The sequence below is a fragment of the Tetrao urogallus genome (assembly GCF_951394365.1).
Source record: "Tetrao urogallus genome assembly, chromosome: 8".
NCBI lineage: Eukaryota > Metazoa > Chordata > Aves > Galliformes > Phasianidae > Tetrao > Tetrao urogallus.
Window position 1 is genome coordinate 1,570,020 of NC_136821.1, and position 27,755 is coordinate 1,597,774.

At 43.8% G+C, this 27,755-nt stretch overlaps 1 protein-coding gene across 1 annotated transcript in view; it reads left to right on the forward strand.

Moving 5' to 3' along the window:
* Positions 1-27,755, forward strand: part of NEB (nebulin) — a gene marked incomplete at its 5' end in the record, with an annotated part of 124,401 nt that overhangs the window by 22,063 nt on the left and 74,583 nt on the right. The window contains 33 exons of the mRNA XM_079538983.1: positions 326-532; positions 1,264-1,368; positions 1,521-1,628; positions 1,809-2,120; positions 2,763-2,969; positions 3,873-3,977; positions 4,766-4,873; positions 6,224-6,535; positions 6,683-6,889; positions 7,366-7,470; positions 7,627-7,734; positions 8,503-8,814; positions 9,017-9,220; positions 9,638-9,742; positions 10,580-10,687; positions 11,043-11,354; positions 12,014-12,217; positions 12,527-12,631; positions 12,736-12,843; positions 13,960-14,271; positions 18,578-18,781; positions 19,091-19,195; positions 19,296-19,403; positions 21,119-21,430; positions 22,091-22,294; positions 22,604-22,708; positions 22,813-22,920; positions 24,034-24,345; positions 25,006-25,209; positions 25,518-25,622; positions 25,727-25,834; positions 26,445-26,756; positions 27,472-27,675. Coding sequence (XP_079395109.1) covers positions 326-532; positions 1,264-1,368; positions 1,521-1,628; positions 1,809-2,120; positions 2,763-2,969; positions 3,873-3,977; positions 4,766-4,873; positions 6,224-6,535; positions 6,683-6,889; positions 7,366-7,470; positions 7,627-7,734; positions 8,503-8,814; positions 9,017-9,220; positions 9,638-9,742; positions 10,580-10,687; positions 11,043-11,354; positions 12,014-12,217; positions 12,527-12,631; positions 12,736-12,843; positions 13,960-14,271; positions 18,578-18,781; positions 19,091-19,195; positions 19,296-19,403; positions 21,119-21,430; positions 22,091-22,294; positions 22,604-22,708; positions 22,813-22,920; positions 24,034-24,345; positions 25,006-25,209; positions 25,518-25,622; positions 25,727-25,834; positions 26,445-26,756; positions 27,472-27,675 — 6,045 coding nt within the window. The remainder of the gene's footprint in view (positions 1-325; positions 533-1,263; positions 1,369-1,520; positions 1,629-1,808; positions 2,121-2,762; positions 2,970-3,872; positions 3,978-4,765; positions 4,874-6,223; positions 6,536-6,682; positions 6,890-7,365; positions 7,471-7,626; positions 7,735-8,502; positions 8,815-9,016; positions 9,221-9,637; positions 9,743-10,579; positions 10,688-11,042; positions 11,355-12,013; positions 12,218-12,526; positions 12,632-12,735; positions 12,844-13,959; positions 14,272-18,577; positions 18,782-19,090; positions 19,196-19,295; positions 19,404-21,118; positions 21,431-22,090; positions 22,295-22,603; positions 22,709-22,812; positions 22,921-24,033; positions 24,346-25,005; positions 25,210-25,517; positions 25,623-25,726; positions 25,835-26,444; positions 26,757-27,471; positions 27,676-27,755) is intronic.

Here is a 27,755-nt window from a genome sequence, read left to right on the forward strand (position 1 = left end):
GTCATTAAAAAAACTGAGTTTGTTTTTGTCAGTTTTTCATGTTTACAGCTCAAAGTTTGTGTTAAAGTCTGTGCATCTGTTACGTGGTGTGAGTTCTGAATGTTGGGTTAGTGAAAATAGTTTCTTTATCCCTAATGATTTTTAGTGTTTTGCTGAGTAGTTGGAAAACATCAGTGGTTTTGGCAAGCTTTTGTAAACTCTACTTAAAAATGAATGGCCAGGAGGAGGTTTAAGGCCTCATCTGTTTGTGTTGGTTTATTTTCTGTATGTATGGGCATTCTGATTTCCCTCATCTCGCTGTTTTGCCTTGTTTATTTCTTAAAAGAACGTGTACAAAGCAGACTTTAATAACTGGCTGAGAGGAGTTGGCTGGCTGCCGATTCAATCCTTGGATGTAGAAAAGGCCAAAAAAGCTTCAGATATTCTCAGCGAAAAGAAATATCGCCAGCACCCCGACAAGCTGAAGTACTCTATTCCACTGGATGCAATGGAGCAAGTGCTAGCTAAACAAAATGCCAAGACTATGAATAAGGTGAGAGCTTGTTCAGGTGATCACAGCTAAGCCATGGGTCTTCATCTTGCAAAATGTGCAACAGTTGCATTCCCACAGAGCTCGTAAGAATTTCCGGTGGGTACATTGGTATAGTTGGTCAACATTGGACACTAAGAGTTAACAGAAGCCTCAGACTGTAAGCATAATTAAGAGAGTTTCATTTCAAGTTCATAAAGATTAAATATTTCACTTCTGTGCCTATGATCAAAACTGTCCTGTGCAGATTTTTAGTGCTTTGGTAACCTTTGCTCTTTTTCTACAGAAAGTAGTGTTAATAGTGAGCTGAGCCAAATCCTGTAAAATTCTGTGTGCTTTTGCAAGCATCAGTAAGAAACTGGGAATTGTTTAAGTTTGTTTCTAATTACCTCAAACACCACTGGAAATTATTCTTCATTTGCTGTGGAAAGAGAGTGCATGGAAAAAGAACCACCTGTGCTTTGCATTTAAGGATATACATAAAGAAGGGAAGGCTGCAGACTTAAAATTTTCAGTTTAAATATTTAGTAGTTATCAAAAGGTACTTTTCAAGTTTCTCAAATGAAATACTAAAGGAAGATGAGGAATATAATGTTGGCACCCTGCAGTTGTTTGTTATCTTTAGTGCTTATGCGACTTTGTACTGTAAAATATTATTTACTGCACTCGAGCAAAACAGAAGCAAACTTGTATTTTGTAAGTGTAATTTCAATGCTATGTCTTTGTAATTGCAGAGGCTCTACACTGATAAATGGAATAAAGAGAAGACCAGCATTCATGTTATGCCAGATACTCCAGAAATTCTGCAGTCTAGAGTGAACCAGATCACAATGAGTAATGTACGTTGCTGTGTTCAGTGAGGACATTCAATGTCTGTTGCATAGATAAAAAATTGGTGTAATTCTTAGGTCTTTTTTGAAAATATTTAGGAGTACTTCAGTACTTCTGCCTTCCTAATAGAGTACCTGTTCTCTTTTCTGTTTTAAATTAGAAACTATACAAAGCTGGATGGGAGGAAGACAAGAAGAAAGGTTATGACATGCGTCCTGATGCTATTCCAATAAAAGCAGCCAAAGCTTCCCAGGACATTGCAAGTGATGTAAGTGTGTTTGTCAGCAGCATTCGGAATCTTTTCAGAACCAGTCAGAACTTTGCCCTGTTATACCCAAATATGGCTTCAGTTACATGTTTGCTGCGATAAGCCTTTGCAGTACTTGCTCTCCTAATAATGTGCTTTTTTTTTTTTTCTTCTGTCATTGTTTCTCTTTCCTGCTCTCAGTATAAATACAAACTAGCCTACGAAAAAGCAAAAGGAAAGCATATTGGCTTCCGCAGCCTTGAGGACGACCCGAAGCTGGTGCACTTCATGCAGGTGGCTAAGATGCAATCTGATCGTGAATACAAGAAAGATTATGAGAAGGCAAAGACTAACTTCCATACTCCAGTTGACATGCTCAGCGTTGTGGCAGCCAAGAAAGCACAGGAAGTGGCTACAAATACAAACTACAAAAACTTGATCCATATCTACAATGTTTTACCTGATGCTATGAGTCTTGAATTAGCCAAAAACATGATGCAGATACAAAGTAATGTAAGTGAGAGACTCTTCAGCCTTTGCTTTGCCAGTACAATGATGTTTAGTTTATGAGAGAATATGGTAAGATAAATAGAAGATTTTTCTTAGTGAAAATAGTTCAGTTAAATGCTAAAATGTTGTAAATAAAATGAGACCTCCAACAATGATAGCTATGGTATGTTTTGAAGACTCTGAAATATTGAATTACATTTATCATTAAAAGAATTCAGGCTCAGAGATAATTATGTTTATAGAGTGAAATGGATGCAAGCTGCTTATACATCCTACCACTCCTCAGCAGCTGTCCTTTTCTACAGGGCAAGGCAACGAGAAGCTTCACTTTTCATTAAGTTTTATCTTATACTTCCAAGAAGAATAAGAAAAACAGCTCTGTAGCTGAGTTCTCAGAGTTTCTGGGATATTTAGACTCTAGAGAAGATACACACACACACACACACACACATATATATAATATTATTATTATTTTATTATAAATGCACTAAAGAAGAACTCCTGAAAAGACACTGGATGTATCTTGATACCGTTTGATTCTTCTTAAAATAAGTGTATTAAAAATCCATTATACATTAAATACAGGAAGATGTGTCAACATCTTCAGACATACATGTGCATCTAATTACTTTCTTCTGCTTCCAGAATCAATACAGAGCAGACTATGATGAAAGTATGAAGGGTGTTGGATGGATGCCACTGGGCTCTCTGGAGGCTGAGAAGAACAAGAAAGCCATGGAAATTCTTAGTGAAAAGAAATACCGTCAGCATCCAGACAAGTTGAAGTATTCTGTTCCTGTGGATTCCATGAATATGGCCTTAGCTTTACATAACGCTAAAATCATGGATGAGGTGAGGAAATGTTCATCACAACTTATTTAAGTTTTCAGAAATGAGGTATCAGTTCTACCTGATGTAGTCTTTTGGGTTAATAACTTCTGCATTTGTCAGCTTGGGCAGCTAATGAAAACGCTTGACCGTCACTGTATTTCATCTTAATAGAGCCAGGCTGTATCTTAAAGCACAGCATAACCCTGATAATTTCTTCGTAAGGTCTACTCAGCATTACAGATTGTAGACTTCTAATAGTTTAAGGTTATGGGCTGAAAATATTGGTGAGTCCCTTTTGAAAACAGCATTTAAACTTTTAAACATGTGGTCTGTACAGTCTGTATTATCCAATGCCTATTATATCACTGTGGAATTGCTGGTTAACAATAGTGCTCTTATATATTGAGATACTGATTTTCTAATTCTGCTGAACTGACAGAATCCACTGCTGTCCTTTAGAAGTGTCTCATGTTCATGTGCACTGTGTTTGGAGGGATCACCTGAGTATTAGGTGCCTTTTCTTTACATTTTACTTCTTCTAAGATAAGGAGGATTTCTCCATCAATTGATGCTTATTATATATGAGATAGGCTGTTAGCCACCTTGCTTGGAAGGTTATTAGCTTATCCTTTTAACACTTCTTTTTATACCTTCTGACGTGACTTTGATAGCTATTGTTGTCTGTTGAATGTGCTTGAACACACTGCTGGACAAGAGACAAGCAGTAAAATATTGTAACAAGATTGGTATTTCTTCAACTTCTATTGCAGTCTTGCACAGTTATCTTTGTAAGAGCTAGGTAAAAAAAAATGTGGGTGGTCTTACTATACTAACAATTGCATTACTGTAGAGAAAGGTGATACTTAAAAGTAGTTACAGTTAAAAATTTTTGGTAAACAGGTGACTTTTGCTTTTTTCTTCTAGCACCAATACAAACAAGCATGGGAAGAGGATAAGAAGAAGGTTCACATAACACCAGATATTCCACAGTTTGCTTTAGCGAAAGCTAATGCATTTAATATAAGTGATGTGAGTACTGTTTGTAAAAAGTTGCTCTTTTTTTTTTATATTTAAATTAGAAATAAGTAACAGCGTAGGAAAGTTTCTGTAATACTGACCTTGTTAACCTGTGTTGGTTCTACAATATGCTATTTTCCTTTTCTCACTGTCCTTCCCTGAAATTAAATACCAAAAGCTGTCAAGAAAAAGCAATAGTATTTATGGACAGGTTATGTAGCATTCATGTAGGTCATTAAAATTTAATAATCATTAACAAGATAATACAGTTTGAGCACCATTCATGTTGTTTCTGTATTTATTATTTTATTTTCTAATACACAGCGTTTTGTAGTGGATTCAGAGTTCTTTCTGGGAGGTTGAACTTACTCTTCATGTAACATCATAGACCATTTCTCAGTAGCTGTTTGCTAAATCTGCATATCCTAAATAAAAACTGTAACTGTACACATCTTTATTTGCATATGAATAAATAATCTCATTTTTAGATGCAAATTTTCACCAGTTTTTGTGCACATGTGAAAGAAATGCAGGTTTTTGCTCTTTTGTTTCAGGTATTTCTACTGGTTGTAGTGCAGTTCAGGTGCATTCATTGGTAAATTTAAGGACTGGAGTTAATTTTGAAGGCGAATCCATGTTTTTGTGTGCCTGAATGGCTTGAACAGCTTTTCAAAGAATATTAAACATATGAATAGTCTGTGTCTCAGGCTGACATATAAAATGTATACAGTGCAACTTCTTTTTAAGTACATGTTTTGTATTTTGCATTTTTAAGGGATGTCTTTTCTTTCCTTTCACAGAAAATGTATAGGCATTCTTTTGAAGAAGCCAGAAAGAAGGGGTACGATCTCAGATCTGATGCTATCCCTATTAAAGCTGCCAAAGCTTCAAGGGACATTGCTAGTGATGTAAGTTCTGGAAAAAAAACAGCAATCAATTTCGTTTTCTTGGCACAACTCAATATGCCAGTTCTATGAAGACTGTTTATTCTCTTGTTTGTAATAATTCTGATATATTTTAATGCATTTCCTAGCATGGTTAAAGTACAGATTCTCCATTAAGAGGGTAAGGAGATGCATGGAAGACTCTCAGGAGAAAGATATACACACGTTAGTCTTGCAAGAATTGGAAAAGAACAAATATAGCTTTGAATTACTCTTGCTTCTGGGATGTTCTTTTAGTGATAGCCTTATTAAGTTTCATCTTTAAATTGAATGCAGAGAATACAAGTTTCTGGAATCGTGACCATTCTGAAATCCTTTGTGTATCAGTGACAAGGGTTTTCCTGTGGTGAAACCAGCCTGGGAGAGCAGTGAAATTAGGGCTTAAGGACACGTTATTTTTTTTAGCCTTCTGTCTTTTTTGGCGACGTATGAGATGGAGCAGCCACTGAAAAATCAATTTGCTCCACCACTGCTCTAAGTGTGAGGGCTGTACAGTCCCTCAGTTCTCACCAGGTACTAAGTAGTTAAGGAAAATGGAACTGATGGTTGGTCTGTGAAGTCCATGGTCCAGAGCTGGTTAGAGATTGAGGAAGGATTTAAGAAATAACCCAGTGGTTTTGTTAATTAAACAAATGCAAAAAGATCCTGTGTATCTTGAAATCACGATTCATTTGAGCAAATTAACTTCATGGAAGTGCCATACTGATCTGTTGGTTTATGTCCAGTCTTTAGATTCAAATTCGGGTTTTCTGATCGTGGCTCAGACTATCACTAAGGTCGTTACTCAAGCTGAATAGTGGTAGTAGTACAAACATAATGACAGAGAGCAGTGTGGGCTGAGGCATCCTGCTTTCTAGTGCTTGTGATAGTTCATCTTAGAGCTAATAAGGTTATCCCTAAGCTCTAGTGTAGAAAGAACAAGTTCATGTTTTCCAAAGGACTACCTTCAGATCTACTGTATTGGTTTGGGTTTTTGCCAGTCTGCTTCATATTCTCGTTGTACCATTTATGATGAGGTTAGAAAGCAAGCGCATCCCGAGCTGCATTGAACCCCATGCAAAAACAGAATAAAGTAGCTTATGGAAATTGCATTTCTCAAGAAAATTTTTTATGAATACTGGATTTGATGGGGCCCTCATAGAATTTTGATGCTTGTTAAGCATTGTGATGAGAAGCAGACAGAACTACCACCTTCATATTCTTAGTGTTTGTTTAATAATGTAAAAAATCTATTTTTTTTTTCTTTACAAGGTAGATATTGCTTGTTAAACAAATGAAGTAGGACTAAAATCTCTGTCTCTGTTCTCTGCACAGTATAAATACAAATTAGGTTATGAGCAAGACAAGGGAAAGCTTGTAGGCTTCCGCAGCCTTCAGGATGATCCTAAACTTGTCCATTATATGCAAGTGGCTAAGATGCAGTCTGATCGTGAATACAAGAAGGCCTACGAGGCAAGCAAGACTCATTACCAAACACCTTCTGATTCACTCAGTATCATGGCAGCTAAGGAGGCACAAGATCGTGTAACCAATGCAAACTACAAACGACTGATACACCACTATATGCTTCTGCCAGATGCAATGAGTTTTGAATTGTACAGGAACATGAATCAGATACAAAGTAATGTAAGTTTCTGTTTTCTTTTTTCTCATTATCGTTCACATCTGTACCTGTTTTTTTGTTTCCTCATTTTAAGTGTTTTGGAAAGAAGAAATAATTTAGTGTGAGCCATTTGTAAGTTGTAATCTTCGCTTTTGTTTCCTGGCTGGCAGAATGAATACAAACAAGATTACAATGAATGGTTCAAAGGTATTGGTTGGAGTCCTGTTGGTTCTCTGGATGTGGAGAAATCTAAGAAAGCTACAGAAATTGCAAGTGACCGGAAATACCGACAGCATCCCAGCACGTTTTCTTTTACAAAACACACTGATGCCATGGATATGGTTCTTGCAAAGCACAACGCAGATATAATGAATAAAGTGAGTTTTTATGGGGAATTTTGTCAGACACTCGTATATAACTAATAAACTTTGTATAAATCTCTGTCACTACTTTTACGTAGCAGTGTTACCCCAGGGAAAAATGACTATTGCTGAAAGATGGCTCCTTTTTCAAAATTTTTCTGAATTGAAATACTCAGTTACTGCTAAGAGGCATTGATTAAATCAGTCTTTTGCTCATTTTTTTCATTGCTACCTCTCCAGCATCTATTTTTCTCATACTTACATGGCAATTACTGATGTTAAATCTTGGTGGGTAAGCCTCAACGAAAGCAAGACTGGATCCTGATTTGACCGATTCTGGATTGAGTCATCACATAGTAAAATAAATCTAAGTTAACATCTTCTGCTTTTTACCCATCTGTAATCAAAGTGTGCAGACAGAAGGGTGAAAACCCTGTAAGAGCTGGCCTTTGTCACCTATACTAATAATCTGATGGTCCTTTTTTCAATAGCATGCTTATACTCAGGCCTGGGAAAAGGATAAAACTCAAGTTCACGTGATGCCAGATACACCAGACATCCTACAGGCAAAACAGAACAAGGCAAACTACAGTCAGGTAGAGCTTTTTAATGCTTTCTTTTACATTTCAAACTAATGTTAAATTAGTCTACTTCCAATTTCAAGGTGTTCTTTCATTTCAAAATAAATATCGAAGTAGAAGGCGGCGTATGTATTAATGAGGCTTTTTAATCAAAGTTGTTCTCAATTTTAGAAACATTACAAGCTCGGCTGGGAGGAAATGATTAAGAAGGGCTATGACCTCACACCTGAAGCCATTTCAGTGAAAGCTGCCAAAGCTTCAAGGGACATTGCAAGCGACGTAAGCAACATTTATTTCTTTTTGAAGTGCACTCTTATGTGGACCCCTCTGTAAAAGAGTGACTTGTAGTTTAAAAAACAACAACAAAAAAATTGCTGATAAAAACATTTAAAAACATTCCTGGTCCATTTTTGTCAGTGAAGACAACATTTTAAGGAGAGTGATTCTTATATTTTGGCACTTCAAAAAGATTGTGGTCCATCCATGAAGTGGCTGGTCATAGGAAGTTAGGAGCAATTTGAACTGAATTGTCTGCTTCTTTTGGATGTTATGTCTTCAGTGCATCAGGAAGTTGGTCCCAGTGCCTCTACTTTGAAATCCTCTTTACAACTCAGAAGTAGATATGGTGACACGTCTTGTTGTTATTTTCCATAACTTGATATTAATATCAACTCCTGTATTTATGGAGGAGATTTCATCAGTCATTGGACACGTGGTCAATGCTTAAGCTGATTGTTTTATTTATCAAAATAGTGCAGTGTGACAGCCTTTGGGCTGTGACTATATACATCAGTGGCACAGGAGACCACTGTTAGAGCCATGCACTCTTCCTCTCCAGGGGAGTCAGTTTGTTCCCAGGGAAGACATTCACAGACACAAATGATGCACATGAATTGAGGGGCTGCTGTCTTTACATGAAATGCCATAGCAAGTTGCTTATTTCATTGGTAATGAGGAGCATTGAACTGAGTGAATATATTTGCCTTATACATTTTATCACTGCCTGATTCTTACTGCATTTCAATAATACAATATTTATAATTTTAGTACAAGTACAAAGAGGGTTACCGCAAGCAGCAGGGACATCACATTGGATTCCGGAGCTTACAGGATGATCCGAAGATGATGTGGTCTATGCAAGTAGCTAAAATGCAGAGCGAGAGGGAGTATAAGAAAGATTTTGAAAAGTGGAAGACAAAGTTTAACATGCCTGTGGATATGTTAGGCTTCCTTCTGGCTAAGAAATGTCAAGAATTGGTTAGTGATGTAGACTACAAACACATGCTACACCGCTGGACTTGTCTACCAGACCAAAATGATGTCACCCAAGCAAAGAGGGTCTACGAACTGCAGAGTGATGTAAGTCTTCTCTGAGTTTGTTTTCTTTATTTTATGTAAAATATTAACTACTTGTTGAAAAGTATCTTTAATAACTCACTCTTGACAGCACTGAAGTTCAAATTGAGGATAATACGCCAGTTAGTCTCTTAATACGGTTTAATACATGGGCAGTGAAAGAATCTATACTATGGTTTTTATTTATTTATTTATTCCTTACCAGAATCTGTACAAGTCAGATCTGCAGTGGCTCAGAGGCATTGGATGGAGTCCTTTGGGATCTTTGGAGTCTGAAAAGAACAAGAAAGCTTCTGAAATACTAAGTGAAAAGAAGTACCGGCAGCACCCAGATACTATTAAGTTCACAAGTATCCCAGATGCCATGAATATCACCTTAGCAAAATCTAATGCCAAAAACAGAAGTGATGTAAGTTGCTTTGGATCCAGTAAATGAATTAGTATACATTTGTTATAAAGATTGCCCTACCAGAATGCAATTAAAGTATACAGGTATCCAGCGTTTGCAATCTGTGCCTTACTGTTCAATGGTGTCTTATTGAGCAGATTTGTGTCTTTATTATCTAATTTATTCAGAAACAACTGCAAATAGAATCCTTACTGTAGTATGTCAGTTTATTGACATAATGCTGTCTCCTTGACCCTTCATGCATGTAAAAAAGGGAAAAAGGTATTTCAGTAAGAAGTTGATGTACTGTTTTACTTAAATATCTTGCATTGTTAAGTCACTCCTTGTTCACACATCACTGATGTGTTATTGTAGAGAAAAGGTAAGCTGAATTCACTGCTGTGCGTATGAACCAGTTTTATTCATGTCTCCCTTCAGATACTGTATAGAGAGGCTTGGGACAAGGACAAAACTCAGGTTCATATCATGCCTGATACTCCTGAAATTTTGTTGGCTAAATCAAACTTAATCAACACAAGTGATGTAAGTATGTCTCTATAATGTTTGTTCTATGCAATTTGGATTTACCCTTTGTGGCTGTAGTTTAAAATGGAGTGGAGCAGTTTCAGCAATCTAACGATTGTTAGCCTACCTGTTAAAGTTGTTATTGGGACACTGAGCAAATTGCTGAATTCTAAGGTGGAAATGAAATTGCTAGAAAAGAAAGCAAACCAAGAAGATAAGGCAAGTTTGATGCTTTCTCTTTCATCGTTATGGATCGTGTTGACATTATAGTTATAAGTTCAATAGTTTTTAATAAGGCTGTCATTCTTGTTTTGATAGAAGTCTAATTATATCTTCTTAGAATTATTTAGTTACTTTACATGAAATTCTTTGTATAGTGGAGCAAATATCAGCTACATGTAAACAGTAAAGAAACATTAGCAGTTGTATCTTAAGAAGTCTGGAAGATAAGTAATTATCGTTAACATGGAGTGCAACAGGCCATGGGGCTGTATTATTCACCTCAGTAGAAGACTATTATTTACTCAGACTTATATTTCTAGTACAGATTTGCCCTCAGATGAGTTAACAAGGAAAAAATAAAGTTGGTTTGATGTATTTCATATTATCAGTTACAAAATATACATTGTGTAAGCTATAGAATGAGACCATATTTGAAATCTCATTCTTTGTTTTTAGTAATCGATGGAATAAAAAGGTAGTACTGTGTGGGTTAGATCAGCTTACTTTTTTTCCATATTGGAAAACACTCCACAGCTTTAATTTACTTTACTCTAATTACTTTACTTTTAACAATTATTTCAATAGTAATTTCAATTATTTTAATAACAATTACTTTAAATTCTTCTCCAACAGAAACATTACAAGTTAGGATATGAAGAGCTGAGGAGGAAAGGCTATGATCTTCCTCCTGATGCCATACCACTCAAGGCAGCGAAGGCATCCAGAGACATAGCCAGTGAAGTAAGAGTCTGAGTGAAAATAGTGGTGTGCCATGGAACTGCTAAAGATTACTGGTGAATGATGACTGATTAAGAGATGGACAGATCTGAGGTTTAAGAGACTAAAAGTCTCTTGGTTGCACAGCAATGTCTACTTCTTTATTATGTGAAGTTAATTGCATTGAGTAAAATAATTTACAAGAAAAAATAATGTATCTATAGAAATTGCAGTAAAATGTTCAATAAATAAATGCTGTAAATAAAGTCAGAATGTATAATATCTTTCAATATATCATTTAATTCAAAAATTAACAACTCTAACAATAGAGAACTTCAAATTACTTCTTGAAAACACTGTGGTTTCTGCATTCGTTTAGTATCAGTACAAAACAGCATACCGCAAGCAGCTGGGCCACCACATTGGAGCGCGCAACATCGAGGACGACCCCAAGATGATGTGGTCGATGCACGTAGCCAAGATCCAGAGTGACAGGGAGTACAAGAAAGCCTTTGAGAAGACCAAGACGCACTTCAGCAGCCCCGTGGACATGCTGGGAATTGTGTTGGCCAAGAAATGCCAGGAGCTGGTCAGCGATGTTGATTACAAGCATCTTCTGCATCGGTGGACCTGTCTGCCGGACCAGAACGATGTCGTGCAAGCCCGGAAGGTGTACGACCTGCAGAGTGATGTGAGTTATGGTGTGGTGGGTGTGTGGGAAGGGGAAGTGGTTGTTGTGTTGTGTGCCGTTGTTGGAGAAGATGGGCAGTTGGGAATGGTAAGATAGGTGGTTGTGTGAGAGTGTGGTGTGGCCGTGGTGCCCGTCTGAGTGTTGCATGGTGTGTCCTGAGGTGGGGAGGAAGATGTTTGTGTGACATCGTTCTTTATGTTAGCAGAAGAGTCGTGCCTTACTGTGAGAGTTTTTGGGGAAGGATGGTTGCTGGTGTCAAAGTTCAGTTTGACATGGGGAGAGCAAAAGAATCAAATTGTTTACTTTTGGGTGAAATGGCTGGGCAAACACAAGGCATCTGTGCAGATGGGAATGGTTCAAGGAGCATTAGGTGTTGAGGAGTAAAGCTGCTCGTGTGCTGCTGCCAGCCAGCAGTTAGTGAACAGAGCAGATCTTTGTCCCTGTTGAGTGCAGAGGGTTTAGTAGTGAAGATTCTGGAGGACAGTTGGTCGATTACTTGCTGGCTGCTTGTGTTGGTGTAGGCTGCACGTGCCTCCAAGAGCTGGGTGTGAGGGAAGTTGTGCTTAACGGGAGTCGTAAGTGCTGTCAGGTTGGGTTGCAGCAGCCAGAGCCATGAAGGATGTTGCTAAGCTGCCCTGTGTCCTGACGTGTCTTTTCAGATTGTGTACAGGTCTGACCTGCAGTGGCTGAAAGGCATTGGCTGGTCCCCACTTGGTTCCCTGGATGAAGAGAAGAACAAGCGAGCGAGCATGATCCTGAGTGACAAGAAGTACCGGCAGCACCCGGACACCATCAAGTTCACGAGCCTTCCTGACTCCATGCCTATGCTTCTGGCAAAGCACAACTCTGAAATCATGAACCACGTGAGCTGCCTTAGTGTTTGCAAGCTGGAGGCGTTTTGCCTGCCTTTTGTGGGACTCTGAGCTGTTATTTTCTGGAGGGCTGATGCACTGCCCTGTCCTGGGGATTAGTGTTCAGGGCTTTGGATCCATTTGTGTTGAGTGCAATTGGAGCAGTGTTTGGGAGCGCTGCGGCAGAGGAAAACGGGTGTAGGATGGGGGGTCTTGGTTCAGTGCAAGGTGCCCGTGTCTGTGGCAAGAGAGCTGGGTTGTCTTTGCGTTTGTTGCTGTGCTGTTGTGTGTTCTTAGTGCGTGTTGCGCTCATCTTTTCAGCGCTCGTACATCGCAGCCTGGGAGAAAGACAAGACCAGCGTTCACATTATGCCAGATACGCCTGGTATTTTGCTGGCCCAGCAGAACAAAGTGAACTTCAGTGAGGTAGGTGTTTTTCCTGGGGTTTGGTGTGCAGTTGTGGGCGGAGGCGATCCAGGCAGAAGTGCTTCACGTTTGCTTCACGTGGGGAATGCTTGCTTATCTTTCAGAAAATGTACAGGCTGGCAATGGAAGAAGACAAGAAGAAGGGCTATGACCTGCGTGCAGATGCCATTCCCATCAAGTCTGCTAAAGCTTCCAGGGACATTGCCAGTGACGTAAGTGCACAGGAGCCTTGGTGGCACGCCGTCTTGGCGCTTTGTCCGTGCTGGTGCCTGAAGAGCAGAGATTGCAGATGCAGATGAATGGTGACAGAAGAGCTCAGAGCTGTCGTTGCTGCTCAGTTGGTCTGCAAGGACGTTGGTTGAGGAGGTTCTTCCTGTTGCATTTTGTGCGGGCTGTGTGTGTGCAGTGCAACGAAGGACTTTGTATGCTGTACAGGGAGTGTGTTAGCTGGAACTTGATGAAGTCCGTAATGAAAAGCAGTGTCCTTTGGGGGCTAGTTGCACCTTCAGCTCGTGCAGGAGACTTGAGGTGGTGTCAGCAGTGCAATTCTGCCCTCCCTGCTGTCTGCAACTGCACCACTGTGCTTTGGATAAGCAAACCCAAAGCAAGCTTTGTGATACGACAGCAGCATTTATTGTTTGTGTTTGGGCTGAATCAGGTCCAGCCCCAATGAGACTGGCTTGGGTTTGTCTGTCCTTGTGGTTTAGAATATCAGTTTGTGGTGCTGCCATGCATGTACTGAATTTACTGTCATGCAGCTTTTTGTAGTTCAGGTCTGTTCCATTATTCCTGTTGGTTGAATTCGGTCTTTTTTCAGGCTTACTGTGTGTTTCCGAAAGAAGAGGATTAGAAAGTGTAGAGCTGTGTGCTGTGACTGCCCAGCTTTAGGCAGTTGTGTAGTTTCAGCTTGTGTAGGTTTCCCATTAGGTTGAGTGAGCAGGGCTCCAGCGCTGTGTGCTAGAGAGTCTGGTGCTGCTCCTTTGGGCTGTGTGGGGGAATACGGACAGTGCAGATCAGGATGAAAGCCAGGATGGCTTCTTGATCAGTTTGGAGGGCACTTTGCTGTTTTTCACGAGAACAGTGTTCCTGGTTGCAATGCTAGGTTGGCTGGAATTGCCAACCTCCACGTACCTCCAGCAGTCCAGTGCAGGCCTGGGAGTGAGGGGTGTGTATCCCTTTGTGTGGAAATGTTGTGCTTATGAGCCTAATTACGTGGTGATTTTGTCCACCTTGATTACAGTGTGCTTTTTGCAGGACTTGTTAGAGAACAGGGTCAGAAGGGAAAGATAGTCTGACCTGAAATTGAGTGATCTCGTTTAACCCTGCAGTACAAGTATAAAGAAGGGTACCGCAAGCAGCTGGGCCACCACATTGGAGCGCGCAACATCGAGGACGACCCCAAGATGATGTGGTCGATGCACGTAGCCAAGATCCAGAGTGACAGGGAGTACAAGAAAGCCTTTGAGAAGACCAAGACGCACTTCAGCAGCCCCGTGGACATGCTGGGAATTGTGTTGGCCAAGAAATGCCAGGAGCTGGTCAGCGATATTGATTACAAGCATCTTCTGCATCGGTGGACCTGCCTGCCGGACCAGAACGATGTTATCCATGCTAAGAAGGCCTATGATCTGCAGAGTGATGTGAGTTATGGTGTGGTGGGTGTGTGGGAAGGGGAAGTGGTTGTTGTGTTGTGTGCCGTTGTTGGAGAAGATGGGCAGTTGGGGAATGGTAAGATAGGTGATTGTGTGAGAGTGTGGTGTGGCCGTGGTGCCCGTCTGAGTGTTGCATGGTGTGTCCTGAGGTGGGGAGGAAGATGTCTGTATGGTATCTATTGTGATTCTCATGCTTTGCTCTCAGAAGTTCATCACACTGCTCCTTCAGTTTTCCCTGTTGTAGCAATGGAGGATGATGAAGTCCCTAATGAAAAGTAGTGTTCTTTGGGGGCTTGTTGCACCTTCAGCTCTTTCAGATATAATAAGCACCTTCAGATATAATAAGATGGGAATTGTATGATTAATTATGATTATGGTGAACTCTCACCAATTAGCATAATGTATGCAGAGATATGTTGTTTATTGTATATTGTTATTAGGTCAGAGCTGTGCGGAAATGAAAATAACCTTAGAATATCTTTTCTCCCATCTACCCTCTTTTTCCTTCTTCCCCAAGTATTGTAGAGGAATGAGAAATGGCCATTGCAGTCGATGCATGACACTTCATCTCTGTTGCTTCTCCATTCTCTCTCTGACCCTGCTCCACATGGGGTTCTTCCCATCGGTTGCCCTCTCTACTGAACTGATCCTGTTTGGGCTTCCCACTTGCTGGAGCAATTCAAGCACTGCTCAAACACAGCTCTGTAACACAGTGCCCATCCTTCAGGGACTGTTGCAGCATGGGTCTGCACAGGCATTAGTTTCCCCAGGCCTCCTGCTCCACTGCAGGCTCTTCTCCATGGTCTGCAGCTCTGGTCTTGGGGACCTGCTCTTGCATGAGCTCTCCAAGGGCTGCAGTTTCCTTCAGGCCACGTCAGCCTGCTTCCATAGGCTTCTCCATGAGCTGCATGCGGACATACAGTCCACATCAAGCACTTGGGCTGCAGGGAAGTAGCCTGCTCCACCATGGACCATAATCTGGGCTGCAGGGAACTTGTGAGCACATGCCTGGAGCACCTCCTGCCCTCCTTCTTCACTGCTGCTGGTGTCTGCAGGGTTGTTTCTGTCACATTTTCTCACTCTTTTGTCTGAACAGTTGTAGTGCAGCTGTTTTCTCCTTCCTCCAGTGTTCTCCAAGGGAGGGGCAACCAGTCTTATTCACTAGCTCAGTTCTGAGCAACAGTGGGTTCCTACTGGTGAAAGGTGAAAATGGCTGTTATCTATCATAGGATAGCTTTGGAACTATTCTCATAGAAGCCAAACAGGCATCTGCAGCCATTACCAAAATCATGCCAAATAATATGGTGTTGTAATTTTTGTTCGGAGAAGAGTTGTTGCATACCTTGAGGAGTTTGAAGGAAGGGTTGTTGCAGGCTTCCAAACTTTCTTACAGAGAAAGAGGAGGAGGGCAAAGGAATCAAATTTTCACTTTTGGGTGACCAAAGCTGGGTGACAAGCCATCTGTGCAGATGGGGGTGGTTTAAGGAGCATTAGGTGTTGAGGAGTAAAGATGCTTGTGTGCCTCTGCCATCCAGCAGTTGGCGAATGGAGCAGATCTTTGCCCCTCTTGCCCGCAGAGTATTTTGAAGAGAATATGCTGGAGGAAAACTGGCTATTTGTGGTGATGCAGGCTGCACATGCCCTCCAAAACCTGGTTGTAATGGAAGCTGAGCTTAATAGGAGACACAGATTGCTGTCAGGTTGGATTCTGCAGGGAGTCTGTCTTCACAGGAGGAGGAGGTCAATGAGGCTTTCCACAAGCAACTGGAAGTAGCGTCACGGTCCCAGGCACTGGTGCTTATGGGGGACTTCAATTATCCAGATATTTGCTAGATAAGCAACATGGCCAGGCACACCCGGTACAGATGGTTCCTGCAATGTGTTGAAGACAACTTTCTGATACAGGTGGTGGAGGAGCTGACGAAGGGAGGGCTGTTGCTGGACCTTATTCTCACTAAGAAGGAAGGGTTTGTCCAGGAAATAAAGGTCGGGAGCAGCTTGGGTTGTAGTGACCACGAGGTGGTGGAATTCAAGATCTTGAGTGGAAGAAGCAAAGCAAAAAGTAGGATTGCTACCCTGAACTTCAGGAAAGCAAACTTTGACCTCTTCCAGGACCTACTTGGAGCTGTCCCCTGGCCTAGGGTGTTAGAAGGTAAGGGGGCCTGTGAGAGCTGGCCGGTATTTAAACAGCTCTTCTTCAGGATCAGTGCTTCCCCGTGAGCAAGAAATCAGGAAAGGGTGGCAGGAGTCCTGTGTGGATGAGCAAGGAGCTTGTGCACAAACTCAGAGGGAAGAAGATCCACAAAATGTGGAAAAAGGGTCTGAGTGCTTGGGAAGAATATAGAAATGTTGTCATGGCCTGCAGGGATGCGATGAGGAAGGCTAAGGCCTGCCTGGAATTGAATCTGGCAAAGGTGATAAAGGATAATAAAAAAGGCTTTTTAAAGTATGTTAACAGTAAAAGGAAGACAAGGGAGGATGTGGCTCCCCTACTAAATGAGGGGGGTGTTCTGGTAACGGGGGATGCTGAGATGGTGGAGATACTGAATGCCTTCTTTGCTTCTGTCTTCAGTGCAAAAGCTCTCCCTTGGGAATCCCAGACCCTGGAGGTTAGTGAGAGGCTCTGGGGAATGGAAGACCTCCCTTGAGACAGGGAGGAGGCGGTCTGAGAGCTCCTAGGCAACACAAATGTTCATAAGTCCATGGGACCCAATGGGATGCATCCACAGGTGCTGAGGGAGCTGGTGGAGGTGATCGCTGAACTACTCTCTCTGTCATCTTTGAGAGGTCTTGGAGGACGGGGGAGGTGCCCGAAGACTGGAGGATAGCCAATGTCACTCCAGTCTTCAAAAAGGGCAAGAAGGGAGGTCCAGGTAATTACAGTCAGCCTCACCTCTGTCCCTGGAAAGGTGATGGAACAGCTTGTGCTGGATGTCATCTCCAGACAACTGGAAGAAAAGGAGGTTATCAGGTGTAGTCAGCATGGGTTCACCAGGAGGAGGTCATGCTTGACCAACCTGGTAACCTTCTACAGTGTTGTCACTGGCTGGGCGGAGAACAGTGGATGTAGTCTACCTTGATTTCAGCAAGGCACTTGATACTGTCCCCCACGACATCCTTATAACAATGCTGAAGGAAGTGTGGGATAGATGAGTGCACAGTGAGGTGGGTTGAGAACTGGCTGACTGGCAGAGCACAGAGGGTCATCGTTGGTGGTGCAAAGTCTGGTTGGGGGCCTGTAACTAGCAGTGTTCCTCAGGGGTCTGTGCTGGGTCCGGTCTTGTTCAACATCTTCATCAATGACCTTGATGAGGGGATAATGGCCACCCTCAGCAAGTTTGCTGATGAAGTTGGGAGGATTGGCTGACACGCCTGAAGGCCGTGCTGCCATTCAGCGAGACCTGGACAGGCTGGAGAGCTGGGCAGTAAGAAACCGGATGAGGTTTAACAAAAGCAAGTGTAGAGTCTTGCATCTGTGGAGGAGTAATTGCATGCACCAGTACAGGTTGGGGGATGACCTGCTGGAGGGGAGCTCTGCGGACAGGGACCTGGGTGTCCTGGTGGACGACAGGTTGGCCATGAGCCAGCAGTGTGCCCTTGTGGCCAAGAAGGCCAATGGCATCCTGGGGTGCATTAAAAAGAGCGTGGCCAGCAGGTCGAGGGAGGTGATCCTCCCCCTCTACTCTGCCCTGGTGAGGCCTCATCTGGAGTACTGCATCCAGTTCTGGGCTCCCCAGTACAAAAAAGACAGGGATCTCTTGGAAAGAGTCCAGCGGAGGGCCACAAAGATGGTGAAGGGCCTGGAGCATCTCTCTTCTGAGGAAAGGCTGAGTGAACTGGGTCTGTTCAGCCTTGAGAAAAGTAGACTGAGAGGGGACCTGATCCAGGTCTATGAGTATCTAAGGTGTGGGGGGCAGAATGGTGAGGCTGGACTCATTTCAGCAGTGTGTGGAGACAGGACATAGGGAAACAGCCAGAAAATGCAGCACAGGAAGTTCTGCACAAATGTGCACAAGAACTTCTTTACAGTGAGGTGACGGAGCACTGGAACAGGCTGCCCAGGGAGGTGGTGGAGTCTCCTTCTCTGGAGATGTTCAAGACCTGCCTGGATGCCGACCTGTGCGACCTGCTGTAGGGAACCTGCTTTGGCAGGGGGGTTGGACACGATGATCCCTGGAGATCCCTTCCAACCCCCACAATTCTGTGATTTGCAGGAGCCAACCTTGGTTGGAGGAGTGCTGGTGAGAGTTACAGACGTTGCTAAGCTGCCCTGTGTCCTGACGTGTCTTTTCAGAACGTGTACAGGTCTGACCTGCAGTGGCTGAAAGGCATTGGCTGGTCCCCACTTGGTTCCCTGGATGAAGAGAAGAACAAGCGAGCGAGCATGATCCTGAGTGACAAGAAGTACCGGCAGCACCCGGACACCATCAAGTTCACGAGCCTTCCTGACTCCATGCCTATGCTTCTGGCAAAGCACAACTCTGAAATCATGAACCACGTGAGCTGCCTTAGTGTTTGCAAGCTGGAGGCGTTTTGCCTGCCTTTTGTGGGACTCTGAGCTGTTATTTTCTGGAGGGCTGATGCACTGCCCTGTCCTGGGGATTAGTGTTCAGGGCTTTGGATCCATTTGTGTTGAGTGCAATTGGAGCAGTGTTTGGGAGTGCTGCGGCAGAGGAAAACGGGTGTAGGATGGGGGGTCTTGGTTCAGTGCAAGGTGCCTGTGTCTGTGGCAAGAGAGCTGGGTTGTCTTTGCGTTTGTTGCTGTGCTGTTGTGTGTTCTTAGTGCGTGTTGCGCTCATCTTTTCAGCGCTCGTACATCGCAGCCTGGGAGAAAGACAAGACCAGCGTTCACATTATGCCAGATACACCTGGTATTTTGCTGGCCCAGCAGAACAAAGTGAACTTCAGTGAGGTAGGTGTTTTTCCTGGGGTTTGGTGTGCAGTTGTGGGCAGAGGCGATCCAGGCAGAAGTGCTGTTTGCTTCACGTGGGGAATGCTTGGTTATCTTTCAGAAAATGTACAGGCTGGCAATGGAAGAAGACAAGAAGAAGGGCTATGACCTGCGTGCAGATGCCATTCCCATCAAGTCTGCTAAAGCTTCCAGGGACATTGCCAGTGACGTAAGTGCACAGGAGCCTTGGTGGCACGCCGTCTTGACGCTTTGTCCGTGCTGGTGCCTGAAGAGCAGAGATTGCAGATGCAGATGAATGGTGACAGAAGAGCTCAGAGCTGTCGTTGCTGCTCAGTTGGTCTGCAAGGACGTTGGTTGAGGAGGTTCTTCCTGTTGCATTTTGTGCGGGCTGTGTGTGTGCAGTGCAACGAAGGACTTTGTATGCTGTACAGGGAGTGTGTTAGCTGGAACTTGATGAAGTCCGTAATGAAAAGCAGTGTCCTTTGGGGGCTAGTTGCACCTTCAGCTCATGCAGGAGACTTGAGGTGGTGTCAGCAGTGCAATTCTGCCCTGCCCTGCTGTCTGCAGCTGCACCACTGTGCTTTGGATAAGGAAATCCAAAGCAAGTTTTGTCATATGACAGTAGCATTTGGAATAATCACTACTGAGCCATCATTACTTTTCCACTGTTCATGGTGCTGATTGTTATTTCTTGGCTTTGTTTTCTGCATAGCAATTGAATTTTATCTTTGTGCGGTTTCAGTAGTGGTGTTTCCCTCGAGCTATTCTTCTCTATTGTTCCATTCTGAACCTCAACCTAAAGTACTTTGTTTAACTTTTGGGCTCCCAGCACAACAAATAAGTGGACTTTTAAATCTGGATCCATTAATGCACCACAGAATTTATCTGAGGGCTAGATTACCTTGCTTACAAAGCAGTGCTGAGGTAGATGGGATGATCTGCCCGGATAGAAGGAGTTTCCAGGTCAATTTTATTGTAGGCTGTCAGTTTTTATAGGGGGGTTATAGGAAACATTGTGAAAGGCAATTTTTGCAAGGGTGTGTTGTGATAGGACGAGGGGTAGTGTTTTGAAACTGAAAGAGGCAAGATGCGTTTAGAAATGGTGAAAAACTCCATCCTTACAATGCTAGTGAGAGTCACTGGTATTGGTTGTCCAACAAAGTGGATACCCCACTTGTGGATATCCTTCACTGTCAAGATGGAATTTGATGCCACCTGGTCTAGTGAAAGATGTTTCTGTGCATTACGGTCACAGTGGTCTTCAACAGTACCTTCCAACCCAAGCTCATCTAGGACTCTTTGACACTTTGATAACTGCATGTAGCTATAAAGGAGCTGAATTTACTCTTCATGCACCATTTTATAGTTTTGGATTGTCCATAATTCAAGGTAGATTAATTCAGTCTTCTTTCAGGCTTACTGTACATTTCAGGAAGAAGAGGAGGGAAAAGTAAAGAGCTGTCTGCTGTAACTGCCCAAATTTCAGGTTCTTGGTGGCCTACAGCTGAGGTTTTGACCAGGATGGAAGAATAAGATTGGTCCTCAAAATTATCAATAGAGAGCTTGGTACTGCTACCATGGGGTGCAAGGTTGAGTGTACTCAGGGAGGTCCATGATGAATTGCAGGTTGCCTGCTATATCAGTCTGGATGTTTTTTTATAGGAACAGCATTCCTTGTTCCTAAGCTAGCTTGACTAGAGTTGCTGTGTGGACCTCCATGTACGTTCAGCAGTCCAGTGCAGGCCTGGGGTGCAATGGATCCATAGCCCAGAGTGCGGAAATGTTGCGCTTCAAAGACAGTTTGCACAGTGATTGTTGCCAGCTTTGCTTAGCAGTGTGCTTTATGCAGAAATTATTAGAGAACAAGGTCAAAAGGGAAAGATAGTCTGACCTGAAATTGAGTGATCTCGTTTAACCCTGCAGTACAAGTATAAAGAAGGGTACCGCAAGCAGCTGGGCCACCACATTGGAGCGCGCAACATCGAGGACGACCCCAAGATGATGTGGTCGATGCACGTAGCCAAGATCCAGAGTGACAGGGAGTACAAGAAAGCCTTTGAGAAGACCAAGACGCACTTCAGCAGCCCCGTGGACATGCTGGGAATTGTGTTGGCCAAGAAATGCCAGGAGCTGGTCAGCGATGTTGATTACAAGCATCTTCTGCATCGGTGGACCTGTCTGCCGGACCAGAACGATGTTATCCATGCTAAGAAGGCCTATGATCTGCAGAGTGATGTGAGTTATGTTGTGGTGGGTGTGTGGGAAGGGGAAGTGGTTGTTGTGTTGTGTGCCGTTGTTGGAGAAGATGGGCAGTTGGGGAATGGTAAGATAGGTGATTGTGTGAGAGTGTGGTGTGGCCGTGGTGCCCGTCTGAGTGTTGCATGGTGTGTCCTGAGGTGGGGAGGAAGATGTTTGTGTGACATCGTTCTTTATGTTAGCAGAAGCGTCGTGCCTTACTGTGAGAGTTTTTGGGGAAGGATGGTTGCTGGTGTCAAAGTTCAGTTTGACATGGGGAGAGCAAAAGAATCAAATTGTTTACTTTTGGGTGAAATGGCTGGGCAAACACAAGGCATCTGTGCAGATGGGAATGGTTCAAGGAGCATTAGGTGTTGAGGAGTAAAGCTGCTCGTGTGCTGCTGCCAGCCAGCAGTTAGTGAACGGAGCAGATCTTTGTCCCTGTTGAGTGCAGAGGGTTTAGTAGTGAAGATTCTGGAGGACAGTTGGTCGGTTACTTGCTGGCTGCTTGTGTTGGTGTAGGCTGCACGTGCCTCCAAGAGCTGGGTGTGAGGGAAGTTGTGCTTAACGGGAGTCGTAAGTGCTGTCAGGTTGGGTTGCAGCAGCCAGAGCCATGAAGGATGTTGCTAAGCTGCCCTGTGTCCTGACGTGTCTTTTCAGATTGTGTACAGGTCTGACCTGCAGTGGCTGAAAGGCATTGGCTGGTCCCCACTTGGTTCCCTGGATGAAGAGAAGAACAAGCGAGCGAGCATGATCCTGAGTGACAAGAAGTACCGGCAGCACCCGGACACCATCAAGTTCACGAGCCTTCCTGACTCCATGCCTATGCTTCTGGCAAAGCACAACTCTGAAATCATGAACCACGTGAGCTGCCTTAGTGTTTGCAAGCTGGAGGCGTTTTGCCTGCCTTTTGTGGGACTCTGAGCTGTTATTTTCTGGAGGGCTGATGCACTGCCCTGTCCTGGGGATTAGTGTTCAGGGCTTTGGATCCATTTGTGTTGAGTGCAATTGGAGCAGTGTTTGGGAGCGCTGCGGCAGAGGAAAACGGGTGTAGGATGGGGGGTCTTGGTTCAGTGCAAGGTGCCTGTGTCTGTGGCAAGAGAGCTGGGTTGTCTTTGCGTTTGTTGCTGTGCTGTTGTGTGTTCTTAGTGCGTGTTGCGCTCATCTTTTCAGCGCTCGTACATCGCAGCCTGGGAGAAAGACAAGACCAGCGTTCACATTATGCCAGATACGCCTGGTATTTTGCTGGCCCAGCAGAACAAAGTGAACTTCAGTGAGGTAGGTGTTTTTCCTGGGGTTTGGTGTGCAGTTGTGGGCGGAGGCGATCCAGGCAGAAGTGCTTCACGTTTGCTTCACGTGGGGAATGCTTGCTTATCTTTCAGAAAATGTACAGGCTGGCAATGGAAGAAGACAAGAAGAAGGGCTATGACCTGCGTGCAGATGCCATTCCCATCAAGTCTGCTAAAGCTTCCAGGGACATTGCCAGTGACGTAAGTGCACAGGAGCCTTGGTGGCACGCCGTCTTGGCGCTTTGTCCGTGCTGGTGCCTGAAGAGCAGAGATTGCAGATGCAGATGAATGGTGACAGAAGAGCTCAGAGCTGTCGTTGCTGCTCAGTTGGTCTGCAAGGACGTTGGTTGAGGAGGTTCTTCCTGTTGCATTTTGTGCGGGCTGTGTGTGTGCAGTGCAACGAAGGACTTTGTATGCTGTACAGGGAGTGTGTTAGCTGGAACTTGATGAAGTCCGTAATGAAAAGCAGTGTCCTTTGGGGGCTAGTTGCACCTTCAGCTCGTGCAGGAGACTTGAGGTGGTGTCAGCAGTGCAATTCTGCCCTCCCTGCTGTCTGCAACTGCACCACTGTGCTTTGGATAAGCAAACCCAAAGCAAGCTTTGTGATACGACAGCAGCATTTATTGTTTGTGTTTGGGCTGAATCAGGTCCAGCCCCAATGAGACTGGCTTGGGTTTGTCTGTCCTTGTGGTTTAGAATATCAGTTTGTGGTGCTGCCATGCATGTACTGAATTTACTGTCATGCAGCTTTTTGTAGTTCAGGTCTGTTCCATTATTCCTGTTGGTTGAATTCGGTCTTTTTTCAGGCTTACTGTGTGTTTCCGAAAGAAGAGGATTAGAAAGTGTAGAGCTGTGTGCTGTGACTGCCCAGCTTTAGGCAGTTGTGTAGTTTCAGCTGAGGTTTCCCATTAGGTTGAGTGAGCAGGGCTCCAGCGCTGTGTGCTAGAGAGTCTGGTGCTGCTCCTTTGGGCTGTGTGGGGGAATACGGACAGTGCAGATCAGGATGAAAGCCAGGATGGCTTCTTGATCAGTTTGGAGGGCACTTTGCTGTTTTTCACGAGAACAGTGTTCCTGGTTGCAATGCTAGGTTGGCTGGAATTGCCAACCTCCACGTACCTCCAGCAGTCCAGTGCAGGCCTGGGGAGTGAGGGGTGTGTATCCCTTTGTGTGGAAATGTTGTGCTTATGAGCCTAATTACGTGGTGATTTTGTCCACCTTGATTACAGTGTGCTTTTTGCAGGACTTGTTAGAGAACAGGGTCAGAAGGGAAAGATAGTCTGACCTGAAATTGAGTGATCTCGTTTAACCCTGCAGTACAAGTATAAAGAAGGGTACCGCAAGCAGCTGGGCCACCACATTGGAGCGCGCAACATCGAGGACGACCCCAAGATGATGTGGTCGATGCACGTAGCCAAGATCCAGAGTGACAGGGAGTACAAGAAAGCCTTTGAGAAGACCAAGACGCACTTCAGCAGCCCCGTGGACATGCTGGGAATTGTGTTGGCCAAGAAATGCCAGGAGCTGGTCAGCGATATTGATTACAAGCATCTTCTGCATCGGTGGACCTGCCTGCCGGACCAGAACGATGTTATCCATGCTAAGAAGGCCTATGATCTGCAGAGTGATGTGAGTTATGGTGTGGTGGGTGTGTGGGAAGGGGAAGTGGTTGTTGTGTTGTGTGCCGTTGTTGGAGAAGATGGGCAGTTGGGGAATGGTAAGATAGGTGATTGTGTGAGAGTGTGGTGTGGCCGTGGTGCCCGTCTGAGTGTTGCATGGTGTGTCCTGAGGTGGGGAGGAAGATGTTTGTGTGACATCGTTCTTTATGTTAGCAGAAGCGTCGTGCCTTACTGTGAGAGTTTTTGGGGAAGGATGGTTGCTGGTGTCAAAGTTCAGTTTGACATGGGGAGAGCAAAAGAATCAAATTGTTTACTTTTGGGTGAAATGGCTGGGCAAACACAAGGCATCTGTGCAGATGGGAATGGTTCAAGGAGCATTAGGTGTTGAGGAGTAAAGCTGCTCGTGTGCTGTTGCCAGCCAGCAGTTAGTGAACGGAGCAGATCTTTGTCCCTGTTGAGTGCAGAGGGTTTAGTAGTGAAGATTCTGGAGGACAGTTGGTCGATTACTTGCTGGCTGCTTGTGTTGGTGTAGGCTGCACGTGCCTCCAAGAGCTGGGTGTGAGGGAAGTTGTGCTTAACGGGAGTCGTAAGTGCTGTCAGGTTGGGTTGCAGCAGCCAGAGCCATGAAGGATGTTGCTAAGCTGCCCTGTGTCCTGACGTGTCTTTTCAGATTGTGTACAGGTCTGACCTGCAGTGGCTGAAAGGCATTGGCTGGTCCCCACTTGGTTCCCTGGATGAAGAGAAGAACAAGCGAGCGAGCATGATCCTGAGTGACAAGAAGTACCGGCAGCACCCGGACACCATCAAGTTCACGAGCCTTCCTGACTCCATGCCTATGCTTCTGGCAAAGCACAACTCTGAAATCATGAACCACGTGAGCTGCCTTAGTGTTTGCAAGCTGGAGGCGTTTTGCCTGCCTTTTGTGGGACTCTGAGCTGTTATTTTCTGGAGGGCTGATGCACTCCCTGTCCTGGGGATTAGTGTTCAGGGCTTTGGATATATTTGTGTTGAGTGCAATTGGAGCAGTGTTTGGGAGCGCTGCGGCAGAGGAAAACGGGTGTAGGATGGGGGGTCTTGGTTCAGTGCAAGGTGCCTGTGTCTGTGGCAAGAGAGCTGGGTTGTCTTTGCGTTTGTTGCTGTGCTGTTGTGTGTTCTTAGTGCGTGTTGCGCTCATCTTTTCAGCGCTCGTACATCGCAGCCTGGGAGAAAGACAAGACCAGCGTTCACATTATGCCAGATACGCCTGGTATTTTGCTGGCCCAGCAGAACAAAGTGAACTTCAGTGAGGTAGGTGTTTTTCCTGGGGTTTGGTGTGCAGTTGTGGGCGGAGGCGATCCAGGCAGAAGTGCTTCACGTTTGCTTCACGTGGGGAATGCTTGCTTATCTTTCAGAAAATGTACAGGCTGGCAATGGAAGAAGACAAGAAGAAGGGCTATGACCTGCGTGCAGATGCCATTCCCATCAAGTCTGCTAAAGCTTCCAGGGACATTGCCAGTGACGTAAGTGCACAGGAGCCTTGGTGGCACGCCATCTTGGACGCTTTCTCTGTGTTTGCAACGTATGTCTGTATTATCCTGTCTGTGTCATCATTCAGAATTTTTGATTTTACCTGATAGTTTGGCCTTTTGGTTTAATTTTGTGGGGCTAACTTCTGCACAGGTCCTTTTTCTCAATCTACTTTGCTCCTATTCTTTATAAACAAACAGGTTGCAGAGCAGTCGATTTCAATGTAAAAGTAGTTTTTTACTTTTTCTAAAGTAAATTAGAGTTTAATTTATTGACTGTTTATGTGGACAGGTAGATTTTCTGAACTTTTTATGTGTTTTATTAATACCGTAATTTCAGACTTGTTATATCCTCACATACTGAGGTGAATCTTTTAATATTTAAAATTAGGCTTTGGAAAAGATAATAATCCAAAAGGGCAGAAATTATTTGGTCAGTTCTTTGTTTGCTTTGCACACTATAGTTTATCAGTGACCTATCTGATGAATTTAACAGTACTGTGGTTTCACACACTGAGTTTTCTGGAGGTTGTTCTGTATGGACTGATCGTAATATGTCAAGAAAATTAAAATAAACTTAATTAACATTTTTTTTTGCCTGTAGTACAAGTATAAAGAAGGGTACCGCAAGCAGCTGGGCCACCACATTGGAGCGCGCAACATCGAGGACGACCCCAAGATGATGTGGTCAATGCACGTAGCCAAGATCCAGAGTGACAGGGAGTACAAGAAAGCCTTTGAGAAGACCAAGACGCACTTCAGCAGCCCCGTGGACATGCTGGGAATTGTGTTGGCCAAGAAATGCCAGGAGCTGGTCAGCGATGTTGATTACCGCCACTATCTGCATCAGTGGATCTGCCTGCCGGACCAGAACGATGTTATCCATGCTAAGAAGGCCTATGATCTGCAGAGTGATGTGAGTACTTACTGATCAACTTCAAAATTGTATGTAACTTCTTGTGCTTAACACACAAAAGGTACAGGCTGGTGCATGCATAACGTAGGAGCTTTTTGAACTGTCTCTCTCACACAGTATTGTTTCTCATTTTGTTTCTCTGTACTTGTTCCAAGGGCAAGGTCAGTAGTCAGTAATATTCACTTAGTAGTGAATATTAATATGGAAGGCTGAGTACTATGAGGTTTTAGTTCAGCCAATCTCTTAGCAGAATGGAATGAATTCTCTTTGTTCTATCATAATGGAGAACCTTAGTGCCATTTTTTGCAGACTAACTCCGTGTTAAGTTTACATAGCTTTAGAATTTTTCTTTAATTTGCATGACTGTAGGGATGAATGCTCCTCTTTTCTCACTTGGGAAAATGATTTAAATTACAACTTTTTCTTTGTGAATGACCTCCTCATTGTTAGGAATTTATCTTTAAGGAAACATTTATGCTGAATTTCCAAGTCTTAAGTTCCTCTAATTCCTCCTTGGCCATTGTCCTGCATGCTGTTGGGAGAGTTATAGCTTGGAGTAAGTTTGGGATCTAGATCTGTGTGGTTAACAAAGATTATTCGGTGACTGAATTAGGAGAAAAATGACTAACAGAAAGTAAGCATTGTTTTTGTATGATATATGTGAAGTTTAACTGGAATTTAAAAAGATGTCTGTCTTCGTATTTTTTTGTAACAGAATGTCTACAAGTCAGACCTTGAGTGGTTGCGTGGCATTGGTTGGGTCCCCATTGGTTCCTTGGATATTGAAAAAGCCAAGAGGGCAGGACAGATCTTGAGTGATAAAGTCTACCGTCAGCCTCCAGACACCATCAAGTTTACTAGTGTTCCTGATTCTGTAGAGATGAACTTAGCTAAGCATAATGCAGAGGTGATGAATAAGGTGAGTCCTGGTTCAATTTAGCAACGTATTGGCATTCTCCTGCTAACCCTTGGAGACAGAAGACTAGAAATAATGTGATC